Raw genomic sequence first — 27,806 nt, 5'->3', positions numbered from 1 at the left:
TTTCTGCAAAGAGCTTAAGCAAGAAGTCACAGAATGTTCATGAGGATAATGTGATTAGTATTTAAGTATTTAAAAACAGAAATACCTTTTTGTACCGTTCTGCTCCAAGAACACATTTAACAAAAGGAAAAGAGTAGTGTCCCTTTAATCACATGGTTCACAAAAGACTTACACTGCCAACAGTTCTATGACACCTTTATTGTCACATATACAACATATATATCATGGCACATATAAAAAAATACATTTGTAAACGTTACAAAGAAGAGCTTTGGTACCATAGCTTGTGGCGCAGTGATCTTGTGCATTTAAATCGCTACAGAAAAATACAATGTGCTGTTTTAAATGGTGGACTACATGTATGAATACACTGTGTAAATAAAAGTTGTACAATGACTAAAAGTGCAATGACCAAAAGCATTATACTTTATATGAACATGTGGCTGTCTAGGCTTCTTCAGCACAGTAGCACTTCGTATTAGAAAGAAACAATAGCTGCAGCACAAAGAATCTGTCGTTCTTCACACAAAGGCACTCGTGTGTGCAATAAGGCAGTGATACGCTGTGTTGATTCTTTTCCTTTTACTGAGCCACCTGTCGTCAGACAAGCGGATTTGTCGTAACAGTCACACATCTTAGTCAAAAAGTTGATTCTTAGTTGAAATCATATTCCTAAATAAAGTGCAAGTCTGGCACAGAGCTACGATCGACATCAAACAAGTGTTCAAAATTCACGGAGGACAAATACACTGTTTCTGTGAGTGCGCCATCTGACACTGCAGCGCGTCTAACCTTCAGTAAAGTGTTCCTTTGAGTCAAACAGTGCATGGAGAGTCAGTCTGTGTCTCACGTTCAGGAAAGAATTATTTACAAAAAACATTTGAAAGAATATCCATGTTGGTCGTACTTAAGGCGAGGACAGATGCTAAAGATCTTAACCTAATGATAACCTCATCATGTTACTGATTCTTACTAGTATGGAAACGGGATGATGTTCTGGTCTGAGTCCGATTTTTATTCATGTAAATCACTTAGTTTACAAAACTAATACACTGATCGTAATAAACAGAAACAAAAGCCTGCTTTTCTAAGAAATCTATCCATGTTTCAGATGTAAAAGGCCAAAAGGAGATGGCTGAGTTTCATAAGGCCACTTTAATCCATGGCTAGTTGGCTACAGTGAATGCATCATTTCGTACTGTAAACAGATTCTAAAGTACATCAGTAAAGAGAGTACCATATTTAAGGTGTGTTAGGCTTCCAATCAATGAATGAAAACATCCGGCTCATTTTTCAAACCCTTCTGTGGTCTTCAGAGAGACTAAATGTAGTTTAAAAACGGACGCTTAGTGGACACATAAACATCGCCGTCTCAGTCTCATGTTTGCTACATTGTCGTTTAGTCATGTTCCCTTTATTCACACGCTTAAAAAAAATATATATCAAACAATATATATATCAACAACAGCTCTGTCTTCTCAGGGCTCTTACATGAGGCTACAGGAAGCTGTCTTCTACTTCAGGTGTCCCCGAGGAGCCCAGCAGAGCGTCTCTCTCGCTGGTCTCCTCCAGCCGGTCTTCCTCTGGAAGAGTCTCAGCCGTGTCCTGTGACATGGAGTCCGTCTCCTCCTCCTCCTCTGGAGCCACAGAGCTGATGGCAAAAAAAACAGAAACACGCTATTTTTAAAAGTGGAACTAAATGAAACTGAATGAGAGGCAGTAGGTCACACTTTGTTCCAATTTGTAGTAAATGTCATGGATTTGTCATATTTAGTTAATGCACTTCAAAGTTTATATTTCTTATTATTGGTTTATTTCGTATTATTCTCTAGTGTTGCTGGTTTCTTGTTTGGTCCTTAGTATTTTATTTTGCAATTTCTTATTCGTGTTTCTCTGTGCTCTCGAGTGTATGGCTTTGTGGGTTCTCTGTGTGTCTTCAGTGTTTCATGATTTACAGTACAGTGAAGTTGTCCTCAGTGTTTCTGCTCTTGTGTTCAATCCTGCCTCTCTGTTTCCCTCACTCCTGATTGTCCTCCCTTGTGTCTTGTTGCTCTCACCTGTGTTTCATTACCCTTTCACTTTAAAAGAGCATGGCGGGTCTAGATGGACTGATGCAGGGGCCGTGTCTCTTCTCCTCTGTGTTGGATGTTTGTTCATTTGTTTCTGTGTTACATGTCAGGAGCCCTTCTGGGTTTAATTGGCTCCTCCAGCACACCCGTTTTGTTTTTGTATTCATACTGTCGGGTTTTTTTTTTTTTTTAATTTTTATCTTGTCTTATCTCTTTGTTTTAAGAGTACAAAATTTGTTTTGTTTTAAGAGTACAAAATAAATAAATTAATAATGTCAGATGTTTCCCGTGCTTTCTCGTGGCTCCCTGTTTTTGGTTTTTATGAAGTAAGCCTTGTTTTTTTTCATTGGACTTTTAATGAACTTTGCTTTTGCTTTTGGATTTCGATCAATCATATTGTTTTTGTTGCCCTTTGGGTCCTTCTCCTTGTTTTTCAGCCTTTTCGACGGTAATGATGCTGACGTCCATCTTTTTTTTTAATCTTCCTTCCAACAACCACATGGCATTTATATCCCAATAACTAAGCTACTCATCTGTTTGAAAGACATTTAAAGGGAGAGTACATTTGAATTCCTTTTAAAATAGAAATACATTTATTATATAAATTGTTATGTATTATGTAAAATAGATGATTATGATAGATCATTTTGCTGATAGTAAATCAGCAAAATGATCCCTCGTCCATCTTCTCTTAATCTGTAATAATGCATTAATTATTGATGAGAGCTGAATAATCATTCATTGACCCATGTAGTTAATTGTAGACATCTTTGGTTTGGGGTGGTGAGGATGGGATGCAGCCTGATACTGCTAACATTAGTCCAACAAACCTACAAAAACATCAAATCAAAACACCAAGATAAAATGTGCCCAATTCCCAGACTGAATGCCAAGTATCATAACACTAAAACAAAAAGGCGCTATGAGTAAGATCAGCTGAGTGAATTTATCTGGAATGTTTTAATGTTCAAAACTTTATTTTGCGAGTAAAACTAACTTCGCTTGGCTGAATATTCTAGCTGTAAAAACATGTCTCCATGTCCACCTCCATAAAGCAGCTATTGTCTAAGCTCCACATCTGGATGAGTGGGTGTGTGGTGGGAAAAAAAACACTGCTCCAGTTCAGCAAACACACCCTCATCCTTAGCATTCGCACACATGAAGCACTTTTTTTTCCTGCAGCTCAGTACCTTGCTGGGCTTTCGGACGGAACGTCGGTGAAAACGTCCTCCGGCTTGGGGTCTGGGATGGGAATGATGTACTCGTTGTATGAAGTTATAACTTCCTGTGTGTCTGCCTCTCCGGGGATTGAACTCTGGTTGTAGGGATCCGGAGGGAACAAGACCGTGACAGGAGATGGGGAGCCAAACGCCGGGTTGGCGATGGGAAAGGGGGAGGAGAGTCTGGGTTTGGTGCGGGCCACTGCTGGGTGGCTGCTCTTCAAGAAGTTGTCGTTGACTTGGTTGTATCTCTGTTGACGAGAGACAAGAGTTTGATCATGAAAATAAATGAATAAATTGTGAGGAAATAAATTGTCAAAAGCGATACAACGTCACAGCTCACAAAATGGGGTTCATTTCTGTCTGAGAATAAATAAAACAGGGTCTCTGTTATGATTTAGTCTCCTCTGACCTGGGGCCCATTTCTGAAAGACAGTTCGACAAACTCTCAGTTTCACTCTGAGCTCTGAAGTGATTTAAGATCAGGTGAGAAACTGAGTGTCTGGTTCCAGATCAGCTGATTTAAGTTTGTTCACTCAGTGTTCAGCACAAGCAGCACGAGGATAAAAAGCAGACTTAACGGAGCCGCAATACTACGATTCACCGTGGCGAAAGGGGACAAGAGCTTCTCGTACTTTAACCCTCTCGTTAAGCTATATTCATGCGGCGAATATAAACAGGCTTTATTAAGGGAGAAAAAGTAACACTGCTGCAGAAGAGAAGAGAGAAGGAGGAGAAAACAACTGCTTGAGTCAGCATGTAATGAAGTCTATTCATCTCATCAGAATTATTGAATCAAATGGTATTCAAGCTAAAATGTATTATAATTAAGATCCAATCCAGCAGAAGAAAAGCGACTTTAACCCCTCTCAGTTACCATAGTAACGGACTCGGAGCTCAAGTTGCCTCTCTCTCTGGAACCTGCTTAAGTTAAGTTCTTTTTCTCGGGTTAGAGTGACCTCCCCCCGCTGAAACAGAAAGCCTCGAGTTTCCCTCACTTCAGGGTGAAGTGACTCAGTGTTTTTTCACAAAACCTTATTCCAGAAGCGGCCCAGTGAAAACTGCTCCACATATTTCTGACAGTTGTTTACTTTGTGATTTTAGTTACACAAAGAAAGATAAGGGGAAACACGTTAATGTCATCATTTCCACTTTAACCTACAAACTATACAATTCTGTAATCAGAGAGTCATACATGCGTCTTAAAAGTCAAAATGTTATACATAACAGTACATTTTGTTACATACACAGATTTGTTCGAAGGACTGTAATGATCATTTGTGTTGTTTAGTGAGATGAAAAGTGATGTTTATGTACTTAAAAAAAGGGGCCTGAGCAACTGTATGTAGTTTCAGACATCCAATGGCCACCAGGGGGAAGATGGTGTGGCTGTGAAGGGGAAGCGACTGATAAAAGGAGTTTAACTCAAGGACAGAAACATCTGAACGCATGTTGCGTGTCGTATCGTGTTCAGAATGAAGTACCTTTTTATAACTGTCCGTCAGCATGTTCCCCACAGTGTGCACCAGAAAGGAGAACTCCGGCCTCTTCTCGAACTTCTCATCCCAGCACTTCTTCATGATCTCATAACTGAAACATGAAACAAATTAAATGGATCCATGTATTGTTTGTTTGTTTTGTTTTTTTTTTGTTACATGCTAAATGTGCATTCATGGGAAGATTTACTTACACTTCATCAGAGGCGTGGGCGGGTTTGGCCATACGATATCCTCTCTTCAAAGCGCTGTAGAACAACTCATTCATGGGTAGATCAGGGTAGGGGGTTCCTCCTGTAGAGACCAGAAGACGCACACATGACACATTAACAAATCAATCGAATGATCGTCAAGATATGCCATCCACCTGAATTCATAAGCACAGATACATCGCCTTCAACAAAAAGATATTTGAAGAATGAAATACATCTTTAAGAGAAGAGTACTGACTGATTATGTGATTTTATTATTTGGTATTTTCTACCATTATTCTGACCCAGATCAGGGAAACATGGATCTGAAAGTCCAATGAATGTCAAAATGAAGCAGGAGAGCACAGAGCAGCTTTGGTCATGACTCACAGAGGCAGGATTGTGAGCTTGTTTTTCACCACTAAGGCTTCTGCAGAACGTACAATGAAGCATCTCTTTTGTGATCATGGTAATTTTCAAAAAATCGTGGGAGAGGCCTTTAAAAAGAAACTTAAAATACCATGAGTATGGAAATACAGATTTCAGTGCTTGACTGTGACTAACAGTATTTCAACTTCAGATGAGTTTTCAAACAAACTACTATGTGCGCAAAATTAGACATGGAATCTGAAATTTGCCTGAGCTTTACATGAACATATTACCATCAACAAAGATGAGAAGAAACCAACATTATGTCTTTAAAGTTGAACTGAATTTGACTTCAGTGATGTTGAATTCAAGCAAGGAAACTGATGGGATGTTACGCATAGAGTGAGTAAAAACAAATGAATCTCTTTTTCTTCTTTCGTTTGTGCTCATGTGTGAATATTTGCGTGTTTGGACTCACCGAGTGTGAAAATCTCCCAAAGAAGAATGCCGTATGACCACACATCACTGAGTGTGGTGTACAAATTATGGAAAATACTCTCTGGAGCCATCCACTTCAAGGGCAGGAAGGTCTAAATGAAAGAAGAAAAACAACCTTGACGTAAGAAAGGAAAGAGATGGCCTTACAGTTAATTGATTCAATTACAGATGGACCTTTTTAATTTTTTTTGCAGGATGTTAATGAGCGAAAAACAATCTAATATTGGTTAATTACACGTTTTTTATACATTCATTTGCTCTTTTTCAAAGCAACTTTATGTAAGTGCTTTTAAACAGAAACAAAACAAGTTCCAGATATCTTCAAAAACTGAACATGGGTCACTCGTAAAGGCTTCAATTTTTTTTTTAAAATTTTATTCTTGACGTGTGCAATGAGTTTCTCCACTCACGCTGCCTTTAGAGATGTAGTTGGAGTCATGCATAATGTCTCTGGCCAAGCCGAAGTCACAGATCTTCACCAGTTTGCCCTCACAGATCAACACATTCCTGGCAGCTAGGTCCCGATGAACGCACTGTGGTGGAATCAAATGAAACTCAGTCAAAGCTGTTCATAGTGATGGTTAAACAATGAAAAAGAAGAAACAAGAACACTTCACATGTGCTAAATGCTACTTTTCTTGTAGTCTTCCTACGGACTGAGGTTAAACATTTTTTTGGCGCTTGGTGCTTTTCATGCCTTTATTAGAGTCAGGATAGAGTTGGACATCTGGGAGAGAGAGGGAGTCGGGAATGGCATGCAGGAAAAGAGCCACAGGTTGCATATGAACCTGGGTCGCCCTCTTCGAGGGCTACAGCCTCTATACATGAGGTGCAGGAAACAACCACTAGACCACCAGTGTCCCCCAATAGCAGTCCTAAAGCACTAACTTGCTGTTAATTCATATTGAACATACAGATAAAGTGTTATTAATGTTCTTTTCTTAATCTCCTAATCAATTTATGATATTTCTTACATTTAAATGTGAACATCCACCAGCTACATATAATGGAGCAATATTCATAATCTCCTACGTTTTTGGAGGCAAGGAACTCCATTCCCTTTGCCACTTGGTAGCTGAAGCCCAACAGGTCGTCGTTTGTGAGGATGGCCGAGTCACTGATCACCAGGTCCAGCCTGTGGCCACCTGGTCAAAGAAAAAACGGGTGAGACAAAAAAAAATACAAGAAGAAGAGAAGGTGAGGGCTATCTTATAAAGAAAGACTTTGTTGTCCGTTTTTTTTTTTTTTTTTTTTTGAGGGGAACTCCCATGAAAGTCCTGTGACTGCATGCCATGTAATGGCATGGCCTTTATGTGCTCTAACACTTGGCTGTACATCCTCTACACACCGTGACCAAAAACCAAACGATAATTAATAATTTCTTCATGAGTCTAAAACAACTCATCTGTTCATGAGCTGCACTTTTTTTTTTTTTTTTTAAAGTTGCCTGATTGAAGAGACAGTTCTTTTCACACATAAATACTTCATCTCCTCCTACTTTGTTTCCTGCGTTCAGTGTGCTGAATTCTGTATTTACAATCCTGGTAAATAAATGATTTTCAATCCTCGAGAGAAAGAGAGAGAGAGAGAGAGAGAGAGAGATAGAGATATAGAGAGAGATAGAGAGAATACTTCTGATTGCTAAAGACACACACGGCTCATGGCAGACCTTGTTCCTGATAGACGTCCTGCTGGTAGGGAGACTCATATGGAGAGGGCTGGATGTCTGCATACTTGATGGAGTCTATGTGCTCTTGCATGGGCACGTAGAGTGAGGGCTCATCTTTGCTCATGTCCATGTAACCTCCATCACTCTCACTTCCGAAGGACACATAGCTGCAGGGACACATGGAGCATGACAAATGTGCTCAACTGACCCAATTCTTATGAAACTTTATGTGTGAATGACAAAATGTTTGGCTCTGGCAATCTTCGGGTATGTGACAGTCAAGATATCAATAAAAAGAATTCTGAGCTAACTTTACAAGGCTTCTTTGTGCAGCTTTGGCAGGAGATTTGTCAAAGTTTTTTTTTTTGCTTAGTCTCACCCTTTCCTCTGGCTGAGCGGAGTACTTCCTCTCGAGATGAGGCAACCGTCATCTTGGTTCTTCTCAGCGTAGTACTGCAGGAGGGTGTGCTTGTTCCTGTGCAAGTAGTCCACAAGGTCACCATAACGGCAGTACTCGGTCACCAGAAACAGAGGCCCTGATCGGTGGGAAAAGATCACATTAAAAAAAAAAAAAAAAAAGAGCAAGCAACACAAGTGCACACGAAGCCAGAGGAAGTCACTATTTACCTAGAAATGACTGTATACAAATTTGGTAAATTGTAGAGCTTTTCTAGTCTTTTGACAACTTCAAGTGTTTTTACACCGCGTGTCACACCTGCCTCTTCACACACTGATGGCAGTGGTTGTTATCCAAAGTGGCCATCGGAGTAAACGTTCATAGACATGCATATGCCGCAGACGACAGAGTGGGATCAATTCAGTGAAGTGTCTTGACCAAGGACACATCGGACCCGTGGCTGCCATATTAATGGAGTATAATGTGTTGATAGTTTTATAAACGCATCAAATGAATTATTTGATGATAGTAACTTGTTCAAGTATATTTCTAATAAGCGATTGAAACGATTGAAAAGTTATATTATGTCTGCTGGATTCAGAGCTACAAGTTAACTGTGTGCGAGCTCTCTCTCTCTCCTACATGTTCTGAAGCCAGATTAATGAAATGAGATTTTTTATTGACCAGTTTGCTCTTTTTTTTTTTTTTTGGCAAGCATTCCTCTTTGCTGCTGTAGCAGTGTCATTTGTCCATTGAGGGATGAATAAATGTTTATCTTATCATAATTTAAAGCTTTATTTCTTCCAGACAATAAGTAATAAAACACCTAACTTAGAGAAAACTTTTGTAAAATCCTGTTAAAAAGTGGATTCACATGTCTTTTGTAATTTCATACTTAACTTGTGTAATGTGTAGATTGTTGAAGATGAACCTAAGCGGGTGGTTGGAAAATTCCTTCCTAAAAAGGACACTGATAGGCCCCGTCTAAGTTCCTTTTTTAGAGGATAGCTGATATGGAAAACATGTTTCACACATAAAGAAGAGAGACTAAGAGAACAAAACACGGAACAAATGAGTCTGCTCATGTGCTAAGTCGGCCAGCTACCCGAGAAAAACAGGCCAACCAATCATGCACTGTTAATTTGTAAACAAACTAGAAAAGGAACAAGTAATGAGTGAGTCATGGCGGTTAACCTTGCGCTTTCTGTGATCCTCACCGTGTTTGGTGCAAGCTCCCAGCAGGTTTACAATGTTGAGGTGAGGCCCGAGGTGACTCATGATCTTCAGCTCTGACATCAGTGCCTGGGTCTCGCTTCTCCTCGCTGTAGCTGCACGAAGAGAAGAGCGAGCGGGGAAGGGAGAGGTATGAGAACAGGAGACCCAAACACAGAGATCAGGACAACCGAGTCCTTGCCAAAACACTCTTTGTCCTTTTCGGTGAAACTCACACCAAGCTGGCAACCAAACTAAAGCTCAGCAGGCAGCCTCTCTCTCTCTGTGCTCAAAGGAACATGGTGCTGTGGTGTGACAGTAACAGACATCTACGCAGGGATCTCGTATATGTGTGTACATGGCTTTCTGCTGTGCTGTCACATTGTATGACTTACATTTTAACATCTTGACGGCCACTTTTGTGCTGGACTGGGAATGAGTGAGACCGTACGCAGTTGCTTCAACCACCCTGCCAAAAGCTCCTGATCCAAGTGTGCGACCTGAAACACAAAGAAAGGCTCAGTGGGACATGTTGTGAATGCAACACATGGTGGAGCAGCGGAGGAAAGGGGGGACCTTTCTGTTCATTTATATATATATATATATTTCTCTCCTGCATGTTGGACTCTCATTTTAACTTTACTTTAACTTTTAATTGTAAGTATTTGTGGGCTCAAGAACTTTGTAAGGAACAGCTGACTACAAAAAGCAGCCATCAAAAACAAAGGAGCTTTAAAAAGGAGGTTGGATTTGGGCCAAGCAACAAGTTTAACAAACTCAGTATTCTAACCTCAAGTACACCCAGACAACCAGCTACCAAAACAACTCGCAGCACTGAAGTAACCGAGTGCTTGTTTTGTCAGAGTAACTCACTCACACTACTAAGTGAACGTCTGCTATGTTTTTAAACTTGTGATGCACTCTTTTTTTGGTATTTTTTTTCCTTTAAACAAAAGTAAACAATGAAATGAATTGGTTTACTTTATTCGTTCATTTTGATAAAAGCTTGCTTTGAATGTTTTATAAAAGCTTGGACAACACATTTCTATTAAGATGTTCATAACATATTCTTATCAGTTTATGTTCTCTCATTAAACATCAGATGACGAATTGTTTTATAATATTTTTTTACCCCACTGTGTGCTTTCTGTAATTCACATTCCAGTATTTAAAATAAGAAGGATATGTTTGCATTTAATGTGTTAATATTCAAAGACATCATATGTCTGTATTCGCCCTGAGGTCTCACCCAGCACCAGGTTGTCTCGAGACATTTCCCAGGCCAGGTCGTAGGGCAGGTGGATGGGGTCGACGTAGATGTACTCATGACCGTCCTGGCTCACAGACTCGATCACCTTCCATCTGATCTCATAGCGAGGCTTCTGAAAACACCGAGAAACACAAACGTCATCAAACATCCAGCTCAAAGGGCTTCTTCCTCTTTGAACGTTCAGTTTCCTGGACATGTTTTAAGGAACTTTCGCTACCTTCCTCCACACAGCGATGAGGATGATGATGGACATGATAATGATGACCACTAAGGCGAGAACAGCAGCCAACACTGCCACCTGGGAGAAGAGCGCTGCAACAAGACAGAAGGACACAACAGCGTTACCAGGATGAAGATACGTTCCAACATTTAACCCAGAAATTTCAAGCGTAAAACTTCACGCCATCAACGCCTTAGGAAGGAGGACTTGAACATGATCATGTTTAATGTTAGAATGTATAAAGTTAAAGTTCAGATGGAAGACCCCGGCGTTTCTGTTCTCTGAAATATCAACTTTTCAAACTTAAATTCTGTTTTTGTAAGACCACCTTGTGTTAGTTCAGTTAAACTGAAAAGCTTCAGACTCATGTTATGGTGTTATTTGCTTATGTATTATCACGGCGTGTCATTTCAACTTCAACTTCTATAACTAACAGAATCAACCCTCCCTGTTTCATCATCTCTAGAGCTTCTCTTGAAAGAAGTTTTTCTCTGCTCAATGTGCTGTGCTCATGGTGGATAAATGTTGGTGTTTTGTAAATAATAACAATGACAACAAAGAGTTCGGTCTCGACCTGCTCATTGGCGGTATACAATAGATTGATTGATCATCAGTGAACAGGTGTGCTTTTATGTCCTTGTGGAAACTTCCTTTGAGTGACGCTTTAAGATCTTTGAATAACGCTTACTGCTGGACACCAGTTTGATGTCTCTTCTGTCGATGAGTCCGGCCTGGTTGCTGGTCTCACAGCGTACCGTGACCTGCTGCGGCTTGTGAAAGGTCAGCTGGCTCTTCACCTGGCTGGTTTTACGAGTCTGGCTGTAGCTCACATTAGTCTGGATGCTCAGCAGCTCAGGCTGGGCTTCAAGCGGCTGCCACGCCGCTGTCTGGTTGCTACACCTGCAGAAGAACATGAAATCAGCAGGTGGATCCAAAGTGGAAGGCAAAAAAAAAACCAGACGCAAAGAGTCTGAAAGTGAAATACATTTTTGTGTATCTTCAGCCCCCTAGTGTTCACGCTGTGATATTGTTGGTGTGACTTACTTGAGCATGCTGTCACAGCTGTACCACTGTATGCTCGGGGTCGGGACCCCCTCAGCGACACAAGTCACCAAGTGTTTCTTCCCAGGGAGGTGATGGTCCACCAGGTCTTTAATCTGAGAAGGAACTACACACAAGGAGCCCAGAGGTCAAACATCAGCACTGATATGGATAAAAACAAAGTCTGTTCCCCATTTTCCTCACGCAAAACACGACTTTGACACGGTCTATGTTTCAACATCGGAACTGCTGCTGAAGAACTAAGAACACCCTGTTTACTCTGGAAATGTTTCCAAAACAGAATCTTACCCCTGACTTCGAGGTCAAAGGTCATTTCCTTTGTGTCGTCCCCATTTGTAACGTGGACTGTGTAGAGGCCCTTCTGCTCAGTCCTCACCCTCACCAAGGTGAGAACTGTGACATACCTGAGGAAAAACAATCATATGAGGAATAAGGTAAGACGTCTGAAAAACTGCTATGAACTATTTTTTTTTCTGTCACATTCCCCTGGAGAGACTTGATTGATTTTGATGCTGTAAAATGATAGGCAGAGAGCGAGTCTTGCTTAGATCTACTTCACCATATAAAAGACAAATGTAGACTCAGCACATGACTCTCCTCAGGCTGCATATATCATAAATCATGCTCTCTCTCTCTCTCTCTCTCTCTGTCTTTCACTTTGTGAGGTGAAGCATTCAGATGCGGGGATGTTGTTTCACTGCATGATCGGGTTTTAAAACATATCTTGTTATTTGTTTCCAGGTGGTTCATGCATGACAGGAAACCAAAGGCTTTTATAAGTTTAAGGTCTGTCGTGTAAGAAATTCATCTGTGCGAGAGAGAAATAATCGACTTTATCATTATAGAGTTAGGTTAGCAAAAAACCCTCCCCTAACCTCAGCTACAGGTGCTCCATGATATATAGAATTATAACACAACCTGCTAATAACCGGTTAGCCTTTATTTCAAATCAGCAGAGTGAATTGAGGCCACATGTCTTAATTTGTTTATCAACTTTTACCATGAAACTTTAAAGCTTTTACTATGAGCTTTGAGGTCTTCTTATTGTTTCAGTCTTCATTGTATTTTTTATCATATCATATAATATATGACGTTCAACCTTTTTGTTAATAATTTGCCGACTTGCTGTCATGGGTCTTCTTGTTGTTTTGTACTCTTCTTTCTGTTCTACATTTTTCAGTCAAATATTTTCTATTTCTTTTTTTGGGACAAGTTTTTGTAACAAGCCTTCTGTTAAGACATCGTTTGGCAGTTTTCTTCAAGTCGTTGGTGAGTTGTGACAGGAATCTTGTGTTTATGGTCCCTGTGTGATGAATGATGGATTGCTGCCCTTTAGAGAGTATTCTGTTTCTCTTTGCAGAGCTCTTATCTGTTGATGACAGATAAGAGCCTGATGCCTGTGGAGGCTGTCACCCTCACAGACTATCAGAGTGAGTGTTTCATGTAACTACTCATCGAAGATCATCAGTTGCTTTTTGTTTTTCATTGTTGTGTTTTTAGTGTCAAAGGTCCAATGAGACAGGCTGGATGTCTCACCTGATCTCATGCTCCTGTCTGGTTGTGATGGTTTTGTCACCCCTGATGGTGGCGCCGTCTTTGCTCCAGCGGACCTCAGGGGGAGGGTAGGCCTCGATCTCCACTCTCAGCTCCACGTTCTCCTGGAGTTTGGCGGAAGTTTTTTGTTTCTGAGCAGGCCTCAAATCCACAAAGCCTCTCTCTGTGGAAAGAAAAGTATGTCGTCAGCAAAGTGATGTATATTTAATCCACTTCATCTTCTTCACAACAGGAAGTTGTGAACTTGGAAATCTTGGAGTATGATTTGTTAGGCTTAAATAATCCATTGGTTTAACAGATCTCTTCAAACAAGTATTCAAAATATATATATATATATATTTTTTTTTTTATAATATATTCACAATAAATTATTATTGTTAAATTATTGGAGTGTTGCAATGCTTGAGATGCACAGGATAGGAGGCTGGAGACAGTGTTGGTTGCTGCTCTCTTGTGTTCAGACAGATTCGCTCTTTTCCACTGAGCTGGCCAGAAAAAAAAAAAAAAAACACCAAACCGTCCTCGCGTCCATGAAGCACAGTAGTTCAAGTTATTTAAGGCTTATATAAACATAACACACCTCAATGCAGAAAGAATAAGCATGTGCCGACTTGAAGGCATCCAGTGACAGTCCGAACCCTGCTGTTATTGGCTCTGAAGCTGCTGTTTGCAGGAGGACATGTTCACTGTACTGTAGATTCACGGTTCAAATGAAGGCTGAACGCACGTCTTGTGCACCTTGAGTTTATTTCCAAAAGTCTAAATATAAAGCTGCTGAACCTCCTGTTTGAAAGCTTTGTTTTTGAAGGCATCCACACCATGACTAAGGTTTATTTTACACTTTGAACAGAAATAAACAGAGGCCATCTTCATTTCCTTTAAAAGGAACACCTGAAGGTTTACATCATGAGCAATCCTTCTCTCCCTTAGCAAAACACAATAATGAACTGTGCAGCATTAGTTTGTTTTAGTTTGGCTTGTGTGTGTGTGTGTGTGTGTGTGTGTGTGTGTGTGTGTGTGTGTGTGTGTGTGTGTGTGTGTGTGTGTGTGTGTGTGTGTGTGTGTGTGTGTGTGTGTGTGTTACTCTAACCCAGCACAGTGATGTTGATGCTGGCGGAGGCCGTCTGGTCTTGGACGCCCTCGTGAACGTGGCAGACGTAGTTTCCACTGTGGGCCACCGTGGTCTGAGGGAAGATCAGGCAGGAGCGCATGTTCATGGCCGACAAAACATCTGTCAGTGGCTCCACCTCATTGACCTTGAAGAGGCAAAAGATGAGGATATGACATTTTAGCATCATGAAGCCTCATCGTGCAGAATGTTGACTTAAGCAGCCACCTTACGTTTACTTATTTGGGGTTAAAAATGACTTCTCTGGGGAGCTAAGTTTTCTTTAGAATGATTCAAAAAAAAGGAGCCTTGCTCAACTGATTATTACCAAAAGCACATGTTTCAGAGGGTTTTCACAGGGGGATCAGATTTGAGGAGTGTCTCTGCATCTTGATGTGATTTTGACCCGTCAAACAGGCCGGAGAGCGACCACAAAGGGAACGCTTCACAAATGTTCCTGTTCTGCTTTCCTCCTACTCACCTCTCCGTTGGGGATATCCCAGGAAAAGAACACCAGCTCCACTCCCTGCACCGTGCAGTTTACAGTCAGCGGCTCCCCCTGCTTCAGGACCGTCTTTGACGCGTTGACGTAGGCGTCGATGGCCTCTGGGACTAGGAGGGGAAAGAGGGATTGTGCGGAGGGGAGGGAGGAGGAGAGGTGGTGGTGATGTGATTTATCTAAACAACACGCAGAAAGCCAGCTCCACTGCCATTCACACAAAGGGTTAAACAACTCTCTAATGAATGTTGTAACTGAGCTTATAAGTACGAGTAAGTACGAAACAAGCAAGGATCGAGAGAGGAGGAAACAACATCAGTATGTGCTCTTAAACAGCTTTGTTTTGTTTTTTTACATCCTCTTGAACAACCGTGACTGCTGCTCATGAGAGTTCACATCAGCATCAAAACCATCCTAAATATCGCCATCAACATAATCACGATTAATATCACCACCACCACCACCACCGTCATCATCGTCAGTAGCATCAATTTAATGAAGTGTTCGTGAAAGAGCTGGCTCTAGCGTTTTTCTTTAAGGTGGACAGGGATCTGCATATGGAAGGGAGGTTGGTAATTCATTCCATCACACTCAGAGAGAGTGGATAGGAGGATGAGATGGTTTACTGTGTCATAGGCAGCAGACAGGTCTAGTAGTAACAGAACTGAGGACAGACCAGCAGCTCTAGCCAAACACATGATTCTGTTACTCTGCTGCTGACAATAGTGCAGTCTCAGGAGAGTGGCCCTGCCTGAAGCCTGACTGATTTGGGTCAACGTAATTGTTCCAAGGCAGGAATTCTAAGACATATTGTGCCCTGAAGGGTTTTTGATAGAAAGGGTACAAGTAAAATCTGTAGCTTTCAACCTGGACTGGGTAAAGAAGGCTTTAGCATGGATGTGGAGAGGAGTCATATAACAACCAAATCTCTTTTTTGTAAGAGTCGTTGAGACGTACCGACGATGCTGAAGACGTAGAAGGATTGAGACTCTTTCACTTCCCCCTTCATCTCTCCACGACACACATAGGTCCTGTCCTCCAGCGGTGCCTTGTACCCCTCACTTGGAACATAGAGGCCCTTGATGGGCACATCAGTGTCCCTCTCGAACAGGGTGACATTGATGTTGGGATCGGTGACCACACAGGGGACGAGGCTTTCCTCACTGGTCTTTGTAACCATGCCATGTGAGCTTTCTATGAACCAAACTTTGGGGTCTGCGGACAGGAGAAGTTTACATCAATCTACATTATACAATTACAAACTTCACAGTTGATGTCCTTTATAGTGTCATGTTTTACATTAGTGCACATGAGTCAGGATGTGATAAGGGTTCAGTGGAAATGTGATTTCACAGCTTAATTCAATTCACACGGATAAGAACACACGGATTGTTCTTTCTGTTTTCTAAAACCTTGCTACCTTGAAATCCAATTGGCCACCTCAGGTGCTAACCCCCATCATCTAAACTATGATTGGCTGTTCGCCTTGTGAGAGGTGGGACAATCAACTGCTTTACATAGCTGTGTTGCAAAGGACTACTAGGGGCTTTCTTTGCAGTAAATTGTGGCACATTTCCTTCTGTTAGTGCTTTAAACTGTGACTTTGTTGTACATCTATGTGTGAGTCCAATTCAGAATACTTAAAGGACACCTGATACATTTCCTTCCTTTGAGAGTTAAAAAAACATGCACAGACGTGTCTTTACGATAGCTGAATGTCGGCAAATAAAGTCGAAATGATAAATGGAGCAGACTTTTTTTTTCACTCTAAGATTTTGTGTGTACTTAAATTGTGTGTTTTATACTTTATATCTGTTGAGAATCGACAGGTTTTTATGAGTGAGATATCAAAGTGACAGAGAAAATTCTGGAATGATGAATTGTGTCTTTTATGTGAAACAGTTCGGTTAAGTGTAAACCAACTAGGCCTCACCTGGGACAAAGACAGACACCTCCTCAACGTCCCCACTGTGTCGATCAACGCACTGATACACCCCAGTATGCTTCCAGCTCACGTTCCACAACGTCAACACGCTGGATGTGATGCTGCTTTGTTCGATAGTGTAGCTCTGAACGCCGTTTTGAACCTGTTCCACCTGGAAGTATGGCACGTCTTCCCTCTTGAAGTCCCAGGCGGTTTCTCCTGAGCCGGAGCAGGTGAGGGTGAGAGAGGATCCCCGGGCCAGGACGAGCTCCCTCTCATTCGGGGTGATCTCCACACAGCTCAGCTTGGTGCAGAGATACAGCAGAGCTTCAGTGGAAACAACAAGAGAGAAAAGGTCAGCGTGGAGGTCGAAGAGACGGCAGCATGAAGTCAAAGGTTAAGTCAACAACACATGCCAGATCCTGTTCTATTTCTAAATGATGAAGGATAGGAGTTGTCTGGGGTGGAACTGTGGGAGGATAATGATGCCAGTGACAAATCCATCTAAACAAGGTCAGCTTGACTGCATCTGTTGTCCTTTACATCAAAGAATTGTGTTATCTCTCTGGCTCGACACCAAATAAATGACTTCTAAAAAGATACTTGTTCTTTTAATTGTCAAATAGAAAAAGAAAAAGAAAACCCTCCACTTTAATTTGATTTTGGTTTTTGCCTCCACGAAAAAACCAAAAACTGTAGCGAATGTTTTTTTTTAGTTTTGTTTCTTTTTTGATTTTTTAAATTAAAACCAAAGTCTTACCTGTGACTGTGACGCTGAGGTGATGTGTGGATGGTGCTACCCTCCTCATACTGGAGGCCTTCAAAGAGCTTTGTTCTGCATGAAAAAACATGAGGAACCATAATGCTGATCAGCTTCAAGTATCCTTTTTGGAAACATTTTGTCCTTATTGACGAATCTTTTCAATCTTTGAAGTATCAGCTGGGTGGGGAAAACGTTTCAGGCCATTGAATCCATTATAAAAGATTTCATGTCATGATGACGTGATTTGTAAACTTATGAGCTCCAGTGTGCAGGAAGAAGTTTAAAAAATGAACAACAACCAAAGAGGAGAACATAAACATGCTAACATTAATTGAAACAAACAGTATTGAGCATGTTTTCTGTCTTCTTGGTATCGGGTCAGCACCCAGACTCGGAGGTGCAGATGCAGCTCGCTCTTGAGGTATTCGATGCCTCGCTGCACCCGGACAGCTCACAATGTCCTGTTTCGCCAGCATTCTGTCGCCCAACAAACGAGTCCCTGTGTGCAGCTTTGCAACACACTTGCTGGCAACAATGCCGCATGCAAGCTATTCTAGAGCCGTGTTGAGCCATTAATTGGTTTTTGGTGTAAACAAAAGTGAAAATGAGGGCATTCACATAAGCTGCTGACACTGCAGTGTGGGTAGGCTTGTGAAAGACTTCTGTGGCTTTGAGAAAACAAAACCAAATATCACGTTGTACAACAATGTGAAAGATATGGGCTCCACAGGTGAAAGCAACGCTCGCTGTAGCATCTGCCTCAATGTCACAGCGAAGGAAAAAAGAAAGAAGAAAAGGCTGAGGAGGAAGGAATGGTTTGTTGTGTTGTTTTTTTTTTTTTTGGGGGGGGGAGTGGAGTTAAAGCCTACAGCACTCAGATGTCTGGAAACAGTTAAGGATGGATCACAGGCCTGTACGCAAGAGAGGGTGGGAAAGTGAGAGAGGGCGGAAGAGTGGTGCTTGGGAAGAGCGAGGGTGGAGGAGGAAGAGAATGAGGCAGCCAGTGGAAAAATTGTGAAATGTGTCTTGAGAAATCGTACCCAATTTAACGCCTTACATGATCTTGCAATCCAATTTTACAATCTCAAGCTTGGACCGTCTTTGTGGAACATGTGTTTTCCATCTGATGTTTCACCATGTCGTCTGAAGACTTTACAACTTTTTTTTTTCCCAATCTTATCTTCAAATATCTGGCATCTACACCTGTAAGAATGTATCTATAAAAGTGAGTCAAAGTTCCTGAATTGGATCTTAAATATTTCGATGGGATGAAAAGATGAGGGATCTAAACCGTTTGGGGATAAAATGTTAGAATTTAAGTTTCAGGACTAACCAGAGTCAGTTATTCAAACCAGATACGCTGTCTCTCTGAATGAACTGCCTTCAGCACTTCCGCTCCCAAAACGGAAAGCTTGAGTTGCTCCCAAAAAAAAAAAAAAAATGACTGAACCATTTCCTCCCCCAACTCCTGCTGCCAATAAAGAGGGGTGAGGGAGAGACAGGCGAAGAGAGAGACTGTTTTTTTTTTCTTGAGTTGCTGTATGTACATTACACACACACACACACACACACACCTACACACACACACACACACACATGTCCTTACTGGAACATAATACATGCTGCATGTGCTAAAACCAGAAGATTGTACACACACGCACATGCTGTATCACACTTCACCCCTCCATCCTTCTCAACCACTACACACACACACACGCACGCACGCACACACGCACAAATGCACACACACACAGATATCCCCCTCTTCCCCTTCTTGTCGCTGGTCTCTGTGTACAGTTCACGTTCCCACAGCACTTCCCTCAAACTTTCCCAGGATCTCTGATACACTTGGGACCCTGATGGTGATGACGATGGGAGCGGGGGGGGGGGGGGGGGTCACCTCATCCCCCGGGGCCCCCAGCAGGCCAAGATGAGGGACCCGTTAACTGAGGAAGGCATACGTCAACAGTTACCAGAAGTGCTAACCTCAGTGTCAGTGAAGATGACTTTGAAAGACAACAGCCAAACACGATGACGCCAAGGGAATGTGTCATTTGGCTCAGGACTCAAAAATGCTATTGTGACTGGCTGCTAAGTTTGTTTGTTTTTTAACTAAAAATAGACAAAAAGTAACATTTGGGAAACTTCAGGATATACTACATTTACATCTAAAGTCGAATACAAATGAATTGATGAACAAGTGTCAGTGTGTTCAAATCGTATTTGTCTCCATAAAAGACAGAAGAACAGTGTTCGGCCACTGCAACTCCATGAGGTTTAGTGTCGAGCGCTGGGCGGTGGGGGACTTGAAGCGGAGGCCTTTGAAGGAATTGACACTTAAGAAAGGATGTGCTGACTCAAATCATGGGGCCAAGGAGAGCCAAGAGGCGAGCACTTTAAAAAGAGTTTGCAGGGTGAGCGTGTGATCTATCGATGCTAGAAGAGAGTTTGTTTGAGAGTTTGTTTTCCTGCTTTAATTAGATACTGTTAAATGTGTAAAAACAAAAACAAAGGAGGGATAAATGAGGGTTAAGGACACAAGTGTGACACTGCAGAGGCGGTTGGGCAACCTGTTCTGTTGATATGTTTCATACTTCATTCAAACACTTAGCAGCAATGTACTCCCTAAAAGCTAAAGTGGCTCATAGATCACCGAGGCAGCAGAGTGCTGTTTTAGAAAACTGACAGCAACAAACATCCAAGACTGATCCGAGATCCCTAAATCAAGTCAAGTGGTTCTCAAAAGGAAGTAGATGGTTTCAATAATTACTAAAAAGCATCTGAAAAACATTTGTCTAAAGATGTTATTTGTTTTCTATGGGATTGCCTTTTCCAGAAAGTTCGTGGAGGTCTTAAAGAAAACATTGTTTATGCCAGTGATGGCACAGTAATCACCATGACGGACGAACTGTTATCCCACCCGATGAGCTTTCCCACAAACGCTGGGAATTTCAATGGCTTGCTGACCCTTCCTGGTTTTCCTAAACAGATCCTGCAACACTCAAAGTGTCACTAGTTAATGAGGAGGAATGCTCAAATCAACCTCAGCAGGGCGCCCGCAGCCCACGCACAGCCCCAAGTCCCACAGCAGCCTGTAATCCCACTTCAGGGATTATCTATACTGTAGCTGCATGTTTCAACATCTGGCAGTGATGAAGCAGTGCACGAAGAGGTGGGAACTGATTTGTGAACAACACTTGAAGCCAAATCTTTGCTCCAGTGTGTCTCAAGGGGTTAAATTTCACTTGTATTAAAAAAAAGAGTTATTTATAACTAAAGAGAGAAAGATGTTCAGAATGCAGCTGCAGAGCTCTGACTTCCTGTGCAGAGAAATGTTTCTTGGCCTCGTGTGGGTGTAAAGCAGTGATGCATCAATGACACAGCAGACAACCACTAACCAAATACTCACGGAGACAAAACCGAATGCCACAGTGAGAAGAAGAAAAAGAGTGCACTCGATGGGACTTTTGACAAAGAGAAAAGTTGCTTTAAATGAAAGGTCGGCATGAAAAAAGATGCAAACTCACAATCCGAAATGAACGCAAACAAAGTGGAGAGAAAAAGAGAAAAACACGGGAAAACGGACCAATTAGGCCAATGACAAAGCATGACAAACCGTAGACACACCGCAGGAATAATACACACTCAGCCCAGACAGTGGAGAAAAAAAAAGAGAGCATGCAGACATACATACAGAATACAAATCATGGGAGAGCACCACATCAAAGAGCAGAGCAGGACAGCAGAGGGAGCGCACACACTGCTTTACATCACACACAGACACACACACACACGCACACACACACAAAATGCTTTACATCACACACACACACTGCTTTGCATCTCACACAGCCATGTTTTCTCTGCTGAAGTCTACAGGAAGCTGATATGCAAAACAAACATCTCCAAATTTTGTGGTCACTTCTTTCCAATGAAAACACTTAGCGCTCAGATAAGACAGACTGTGAACTGACACTGGGCACTAAACATGAACATGGTTTCTAGAATAGCTGCTTCCAAACTCGTCTTTTTGTTTTTGTTTTAGAAGGTCTTTTTTTTTTTTTACACGTCTCTGAACAGCCAGACTTTGGTGAGCTCTGTGGGAAAATAATGACCCAGAGTGTCTTTGTAAAAACAAACGTCCTTTTTTTTTTTTTATCACTCTTCTTGGACAGACCAACCCCCCCACTTCAGTCCCAGAGGAAAACCTTCTGGTCCCTCAACAGCAGACCCTCACTGTCCCCCGGACTTATACAGAAAATGTACATCACCAGAGCTGTAATAATGATTGATGAAGCCCAGGCTTCTGAGTGCACGGCTGTTTTTAAGCTGTGATGGCACACATGTCATCAACATGCTGTCGGAGTATGTGAGTTACTATAAGCAGGAAATGCTTCAGTCTGCTTACACCGACTATTTAGGAGCCTTAAAGGCTGGAGAGTGAGCTGATCATCTACTGTTGTTTTGCCAATTTAAGCCGCACATTCGATGTTGACACAGTCGGTAGATTTATTGTTAGAGACATGGTGATTGTTGCTGTTTTGATGAAAACTTTTAACGTAAGCCTTAAAGTCCCTTTTTAAATAATAAAAAAAAGCACAGCGCATCAAAGTGATCAATGTTTTCACGATTTGGAAAATGATGACGGATAAAAGTTTGTAGGACAGATTTAGGCACAAGAACACACTTTTCCTGAGTTGTGTGCAAAACTTCTGCATAAGCAGTAAACAGTAATCTGTAATCTAAAATCTGCATTATCAGGCATTTTTTAAAACCTTTGTTTCATAAATCCGCCTCTAGTTTGTTTTTTTCTCTTCTGAATGGACACAGCGACTGCGAGTGTTCTTACCTCTGCAAACAAAGTGACTCTGGTCTCATACTTACTGTAGGAAACACATGTTTGGGAAACTGTGGATTTTGGTTTGCTCCCTTTCAAACAGAGCTGTAAATGCTGTTTGTAGTGGCGGCAGGGGGATGTAAAGGGCTTCTGGGTAAAACTGAGACGTTTGTAGAATGACAGCCTCAGATGTGGCCAGTGTTTCATATCAGCTTAATGGTCTCATTTTCTACTCATTTTGAAACTTCAATAAAAGGACGAATTATCTTTGCTGCCAGTCAGGCTGCAATGTTGAGTCAGCCCCAGCCTGTTTTCTGCTCATAGGGGAAAAACGCAGAATCAGAAATAATGTATATGCAAGGATAAGCAGCACCACATCCTGCCACTTTTTTTCTGAGACCTCCCCAGCCCTCTGCATGGTGCTCCTTCAAGGGAGCCCCCTGACCTGCCCTGTGAGAAAATGGATCTTACACACACTTTCAGTCCCCCCCACTCTAGCCCCCCCCCCCCCCCCCCTTGGAAAATAAGAACCAGGAACAGCTGAATACAATTAGGGGTAACTGGCTTTACAGTTCCTTAGTTTCCTTAAACACCATCATTTCTGAAGGACGGGGAAAATGAGGAAACATGGTTACAGGAGTGGGAGTAGTTATCAATCCAGTGGATAATTTTGTTTTGACTTTTGACATGCGCAAGTAGAGTGATGTTAACTTTAATAGCTACAGAAAACCGTAATAGAGCTGTTCCTTTGGGAACATGGATCTTACACACACTTGGTTTCTTTCTATAAATGGATATTAGCAAACATAAAAGATAGATATCACTGCTACGGGTATATAACCAGAAGACACGCTGAGAGAACTCAAAAGAAGCCTTCATTCTCCACTATGAGGGATATTCTTATCATGTAAAAAGCAACAGACGTGTTTCCTTTGTCCTCCCCTCTAACTGCGCCGTACTGCCAAATCCAGTGTTTTTGTTGGACTGAACAAACTCCAGAGAGAGAAAAAAGAGGAGTGCTTGAAAAGATTCAGATGGAGCACAATACTTCCTGCAGAAAATCTGCATTTTCTTTGACGGGGTAAAGTCAGAAAGATTATGCATTTCTAATGTTCAGGGGAGGAAGAGGAAGGCTGAGATTACACTTGAGTCAAGGTGTTTTTTAAAAACTAATTTTAGCAACGCCTATAAAATCCTCCGTATCTTACAGGCTTGACATTTTCTGAACACACTTACAGAGAAGGCTGATACAACTAGCATGAATCCTGAGCTTGCTAGCTAAGCTTAGCACCAAGAACAGTGAAGTCAGCTAGCCCAAGAGTAGTGCTTATTGTCACGTCACACTAGTTGTTGGTGGGCCAGTTGTTTTTTTCATTTAAATACTTGTGACTTAGTGGTGCTGTTGTAGCAGTAAGTAAATACAGAGGCTACATTCCCTCCATTGTGCTGGTTGTAGGTTCTTGAAGAATCTAGATGCAGGTCCAGATGCTTTTTGGTGCCCGTCATCCCCCACTCTCTCACAACAACAAATAAATACAAATAAAGCCCCAACTCCAAAAAAAAAAAAAAATATTAGCAATATCAGCAAGTTAAAAGCCGGATTGGTGGTGTTAGTTATCACTATTAAAATGTTTCCGACTCAATTATTCTGCCTCATCGGGACTGGAGTGGAGTGGAGTAAAACAAAAACAAACAACAAAAACCCCCCAGATTATTTCCCTCTGAAATGAACAGAAGTGTTTTATGTGGCAAAATACAAAAACCTGTGCAGGGAAAAAAAGTCAGTGATTTGTGATTTTCCACCTCTGTCAGCAGTATCTTTCTTACATTCGAGTGTCACACCTCTACGCATTTAATGGCCGCTTTCTTTCAAGAGTTTGGACGATTAACTGAAGAAGACACTTCCTCTCAAGGAGTCGTCCTGTAGAAGTGTCTATGCTCCCTGCCTGAAGACGAGATGCAGCTGTGTGAGTGGGCGGGAGGGGGGGGGGTCAGGACAGGATGCTGTATTACAGGCTGCACCACTTAGTGCGCTTCATTAAAGCTACATGAGTCAAATAAGAGTCTTTAAGTACAGCATTAATAAAGCAGTGACCTGCAGGTACATGAACGGGACCAGCTCAGTTCAGAAGTATGAGCGATGAATTATGAATCATCTCAACACTGACCACCACAGAACGAGTCAGTGGCGGCTGTACTTGAACATTAACACAACAGCGAAGAGACTTGTGTGATTTGAAGAGTGAGTGCTCGAGATCACTTTTTTTTAAAACTCCATTTTCATCCTGTTTCATTCTTGGCAGCGTCACGTGTGTTTTGGAGAACCTGTTCGCCGAGCAGCTGCGTGTTTGGCCGTCAGAGGATAAAACACGAGAAGGACAAAATGACTTCAATGTGTTTCAAAAACGCTCTGCTGAGTTCAAACTGTTACATTTCAGCACATGTGAGCTGAATCAGACTCCTGGCATGTTTTCTGCATGGTCATAATGTGAAGCACATTTTCTCTGAGCGGCTGGCATGCAGAGAGGCCGGAGAGCCAGGAAACAGCTGATGACGAAGGATTAGGTTTGCAGGCCAGGGGGAACGGGGCCGACTGGGCTGTGCTGCCTCAGAGCTGGGGAGAAGAGCTCTGCTGCGGTGCATACCAGGAGCCTGACGCACGGTGAGAGAAATCCCCTTCTGAATAGATGAGACATCAAACTTCACAACGTTTTACGAATCCACTCTGCAAAAACTCGTCAGAAAAGATATATTGAGCTGTGAAAAAAGTTCGGCAAAAGACACGCGGCTGTTTTAAAACTATGACATGAACGCCGCTCAGTCCAATACCGTTGATGGTAAAAGTATGACATGCATGCAATTTTCCAAAGGCTCCTCTGCAACAACAGCGCGACACAATGCCTGAAACAAAATACCCTTAGAGCCACAGAGGATCAAAGACTTCAAAAGGAAACTCCTCACTGCAGAGGAGGAGAGCAACAGACACTAAACATGTGCCAACAGTGTTTTCATGACAACTTGTGCACACAGAAAAGCCCCCCCATATCAAAAAAAGGTCATCAGTATACAGATAATGGACATGCAGTTAACTAACTATACATCCAAACAGCACAGATGCAGCCTCCTTGTAGGGAAGGGAAGTAGAGAAGGCTTTCAGGTGCAAAACAGATGGCGGGATTAGAGTCTAAAGACATGCATGGCACATGTGTCCAGTCCACGAAATAGCTCCCATTGCTCTCATGTAACTCATGCCAGGTCCTAAAAGCTTCTCTTGTGATGAATGCGAGGAGATGATTCAACAGATTGTTTACGTCTGCTCGACTCTGCATTCTTCAGACCAGACTCAATCCCAGCTTTATGGGAGATTTCCTTTTTTTTTTTTTTTTTTTTAAAAAGAGGCGACCGGATCTTAAAGCTTTTATATGTTATTACTAAAAGGAGAGTCATCTACAGTGACACTGATGCTGGTGACGATGAGTGATGCGAGGTCTGCAATCACTGCCCAGCCGCAGCTTGTCAATGAGCTTCTCCGTGTCGATGATTGCAGAGAAGATTGATTCTCCTAAGGCCATTCACAGGGGAGGAAGGAGAGTGATGGTTTAGCGGTAAGGACCGTCGGTTCACTCAGGGTGACTGAGGAGGGCTGAATAAACAGCCCTTTAGCAGTGAAGCACAAAGTGGAGCGCATACAAACAGTTTGTGCTACAAAGCCCAGTGCGTGTGTGTGTGTGTGTGTGTGTGTGTGTGTGTGTGTGTGTGTGTGTGTGTGTGTGTGTGTGTGTGTGTGTGAGGAACCCTGGGATACCTTGTCAAACGTATTCTCTTAGTGGGAAGATAAACATTGTTAAAGTTGCACCGTGGAAAGAGTGAAAAGGTGTCTATGTGTAGAGATGCAAGCCGTCACCTTGTTGCTATTTGAACAGATTGCTCACACTGTGTCACAGTGTCGTTTCTGCTGTGCACACAATCGAGTATGCAGGTCACAAATACCAGCAACAGAGGCACAACATCATTAACAACCGACAACGAGTCGAAAAAAAAAAACAGACTCAACGGACATTTCAAACCAAAGATAGTTCAAGAGACAAACAGTCCCACGATGTAAGGATGAGGTGCATCCGCTCTGTGAGAGACAGCCGTGAAATTGAAAATGTCACCGACGGCTTACTACGCAGGCTAAGTGAATTTTAACCACGTTGTACAATACATCTTTACTTCTGCTGAGCAGCCACGGCTAAAAGTGAAAATGCAGTGACCAGAGATGAAAAAAGGACCCCTCACCTTCACAGCGATCCTAGAAGCCCGAAACAAGTCTTCCCTCTCCGTCCGAGCAGTCGCTCTTCCACGTCTGAGACCAGAGGACAGACTTCCAGCTGGCCGACCCTGCAGGGGCTGCTTCTTCAGATGTATAGATCCCTCAGATGTTCAGAGTCTGAGGTTAATCTCGGCAGTCCCCGGAGTCCACTGAAGGAGGTACCGCTCTGAGCTGGGCTGTTTGTTTAGTCAAATCACAGCACCACGGGGGTCTCCTCTCCTGTTTTTCACACTGTGGAAAAAAAAAAAAAAAGTCTGCCCACTGCTCCTGAAGACTGCTTTCAGTTGAACAAGAAGAAGAGGAGACTGGAACACACATGCACACCGCTTCCCTGACACAGTCGCACAGAGGAGGGTTGTCCGGCTCTGTTGAGGCTCGAGTAAGAGAGAGTTGGAGAGGAGGGAGGGAAACGTGAAGGGGGAGAGTCGAGGGGAGAAGCAAAAGAGGGAAGAGAAAAGAGAGAGGGAGAAAACTCCAAAAATACAGATCAGAATTCGGCTTGTTGTCGCTCGGCAGCAGCTGAGAGGTCCTGAGCTGGACTGATTTGTTTATGAATGGAGAGGTGGACTGAGACTGTCTCTATTGGCAACAGCAATCTGGACCGCATCTAACCCCTCCATAAAACAACAAACACAATAAGAGAAAGAGTGAGAGGTTTAAGCAGGGGGGGGGGGGGAGAGAAAAAAGACTTTGGCAGGGCTCACGGTGGCCTGCTTTGAAAACAAACAGGGAAGTCTCAGTTTCTCAGGAACATACTCCACTTACATAAACGCTGGTGTCAGGTGTACTCGGCCAGGAGGGAGGACAATTTTTTTATGTTACGTCTCGTTTTCTCCTTTTATCCCACATAAACTGATTCAACACCTCCCTCTGTCCTCACCACCGTTTGCCTCTTCTCTCTGCTCTGTCAGCCTCTCTCATTCAAACACACACACACACACACACACACACACACACACACACACACACACACACCATTCAAAATCCACTTTGGCTCACTCCCTAATTTTGTCCTTTCCCAGGATATGGTTTGAAATTCATAACGCAACACTGGAGCTGATGAAGGTCTTTTCTTTTTAACGAGGGGGCCAGGGCAGATGGAGGGGGGTCGGGGGGAGGGGGGGGCTAATTGG

General features: G+C 42.4%; 1 protein-coding gene across 2 annotated transcripts; it reads right to left on the bottom strand.

Annotated features, from left to right (window-relative positions):
- Positions 1-178: 178 nt before the first annotated feature.
- pdgfrb (platelet-derived growth factor receptor, beta polypeptide) lies at positions 179-27,574 on the bottom strand. Of its 2 annotated transcripts, XM_079351649.1 has the most exons (23): positions 26,640-27,574; positions 17,519-17,593; positions 16,768-17,085; positions 15,792-16,049; positions 14,817-14,947; positions 14,318-14,483; positions 13,210-13,390; positions 11,962-12,077; positions 11,656-11,779; positions 11,300-11,511; positions 10,609-10,703; positions 10,371-10,503; positions 9,517-9,621; positions 9,127-9,237; positions 7,892-8,048; positions 7,513-7,679; positions 6,876-6,988; positions 6,254-6,376; positions 5,824-5,935; positions 4,980-5,079; positions 4,774-4,879; positions 3,260-3,540; positions 179-1,651 (listed from the first exon to the last, which is right to left on the bottom strand). In XM_079351649.1, exons 2-23 carry the CDS (start codon positions 17,565-17,567, stop codon positions 1,498-1,500), a joined length of 3,312 nt encoding a protein of 1,103 aa, XP_079207775.1. In that variant the 5' UTR covers positions 17,568-17,593; positions 26,640-27,574; the 3' UTR covers positions 179-1,497. The 2 variants fall into 2 exon arrangements, with proteins under 2 accessions (XP_079207775.1, XP_079207774.1); XM_079351648.1 differs by lacking the exon at positions 26,640-27,574 and having other exon boundaries at positions 17,519-18,214.
- Between the last annotated feature and the right edge of the window lie 232 nt (positions 27,575-27,806).

This window comes from Symphodus melops (genome assembly GCF_947650265.1).
Source record: "Symphodus melops genome assembly, chromosome: 9".
NCBI lineage: Eukaryota > Metazoa > Chordata > Actinopteri > Labriformes > Labridae > Symphodus > Symphodus melops.
The sequence above is the reverse complement of the archived record's forward strand: the minus strand, read 5'-3'. Positions and strand labels throughout refer to the sequence as shown.

Bases quoted from the DNA above. Each gene is read 5' to 3' on its own strand.
- pdgfrb (XM_079351648.1), bottom strand. From the start codon at position 17,609: ATGTTTTTTCATGCAGAACAAAGCTCTTTGAAGGCCTCCAGTATGAGG. The intron at 9,238-9,516 runs GTAAGTCATACA...CTCTTCGTGCAG, and splicing joins GGCCGTCAAGATGTTAAAAT to CTACAGCGAGGAGAAGCGAG. The intron at 4,880-4,979 runs GTAAGTAAATCT...TTCATGTTTCAG, and splicing joins GCCCACGCCTCTGATGAAGT to TTATGAGATCATGAAGAAGT.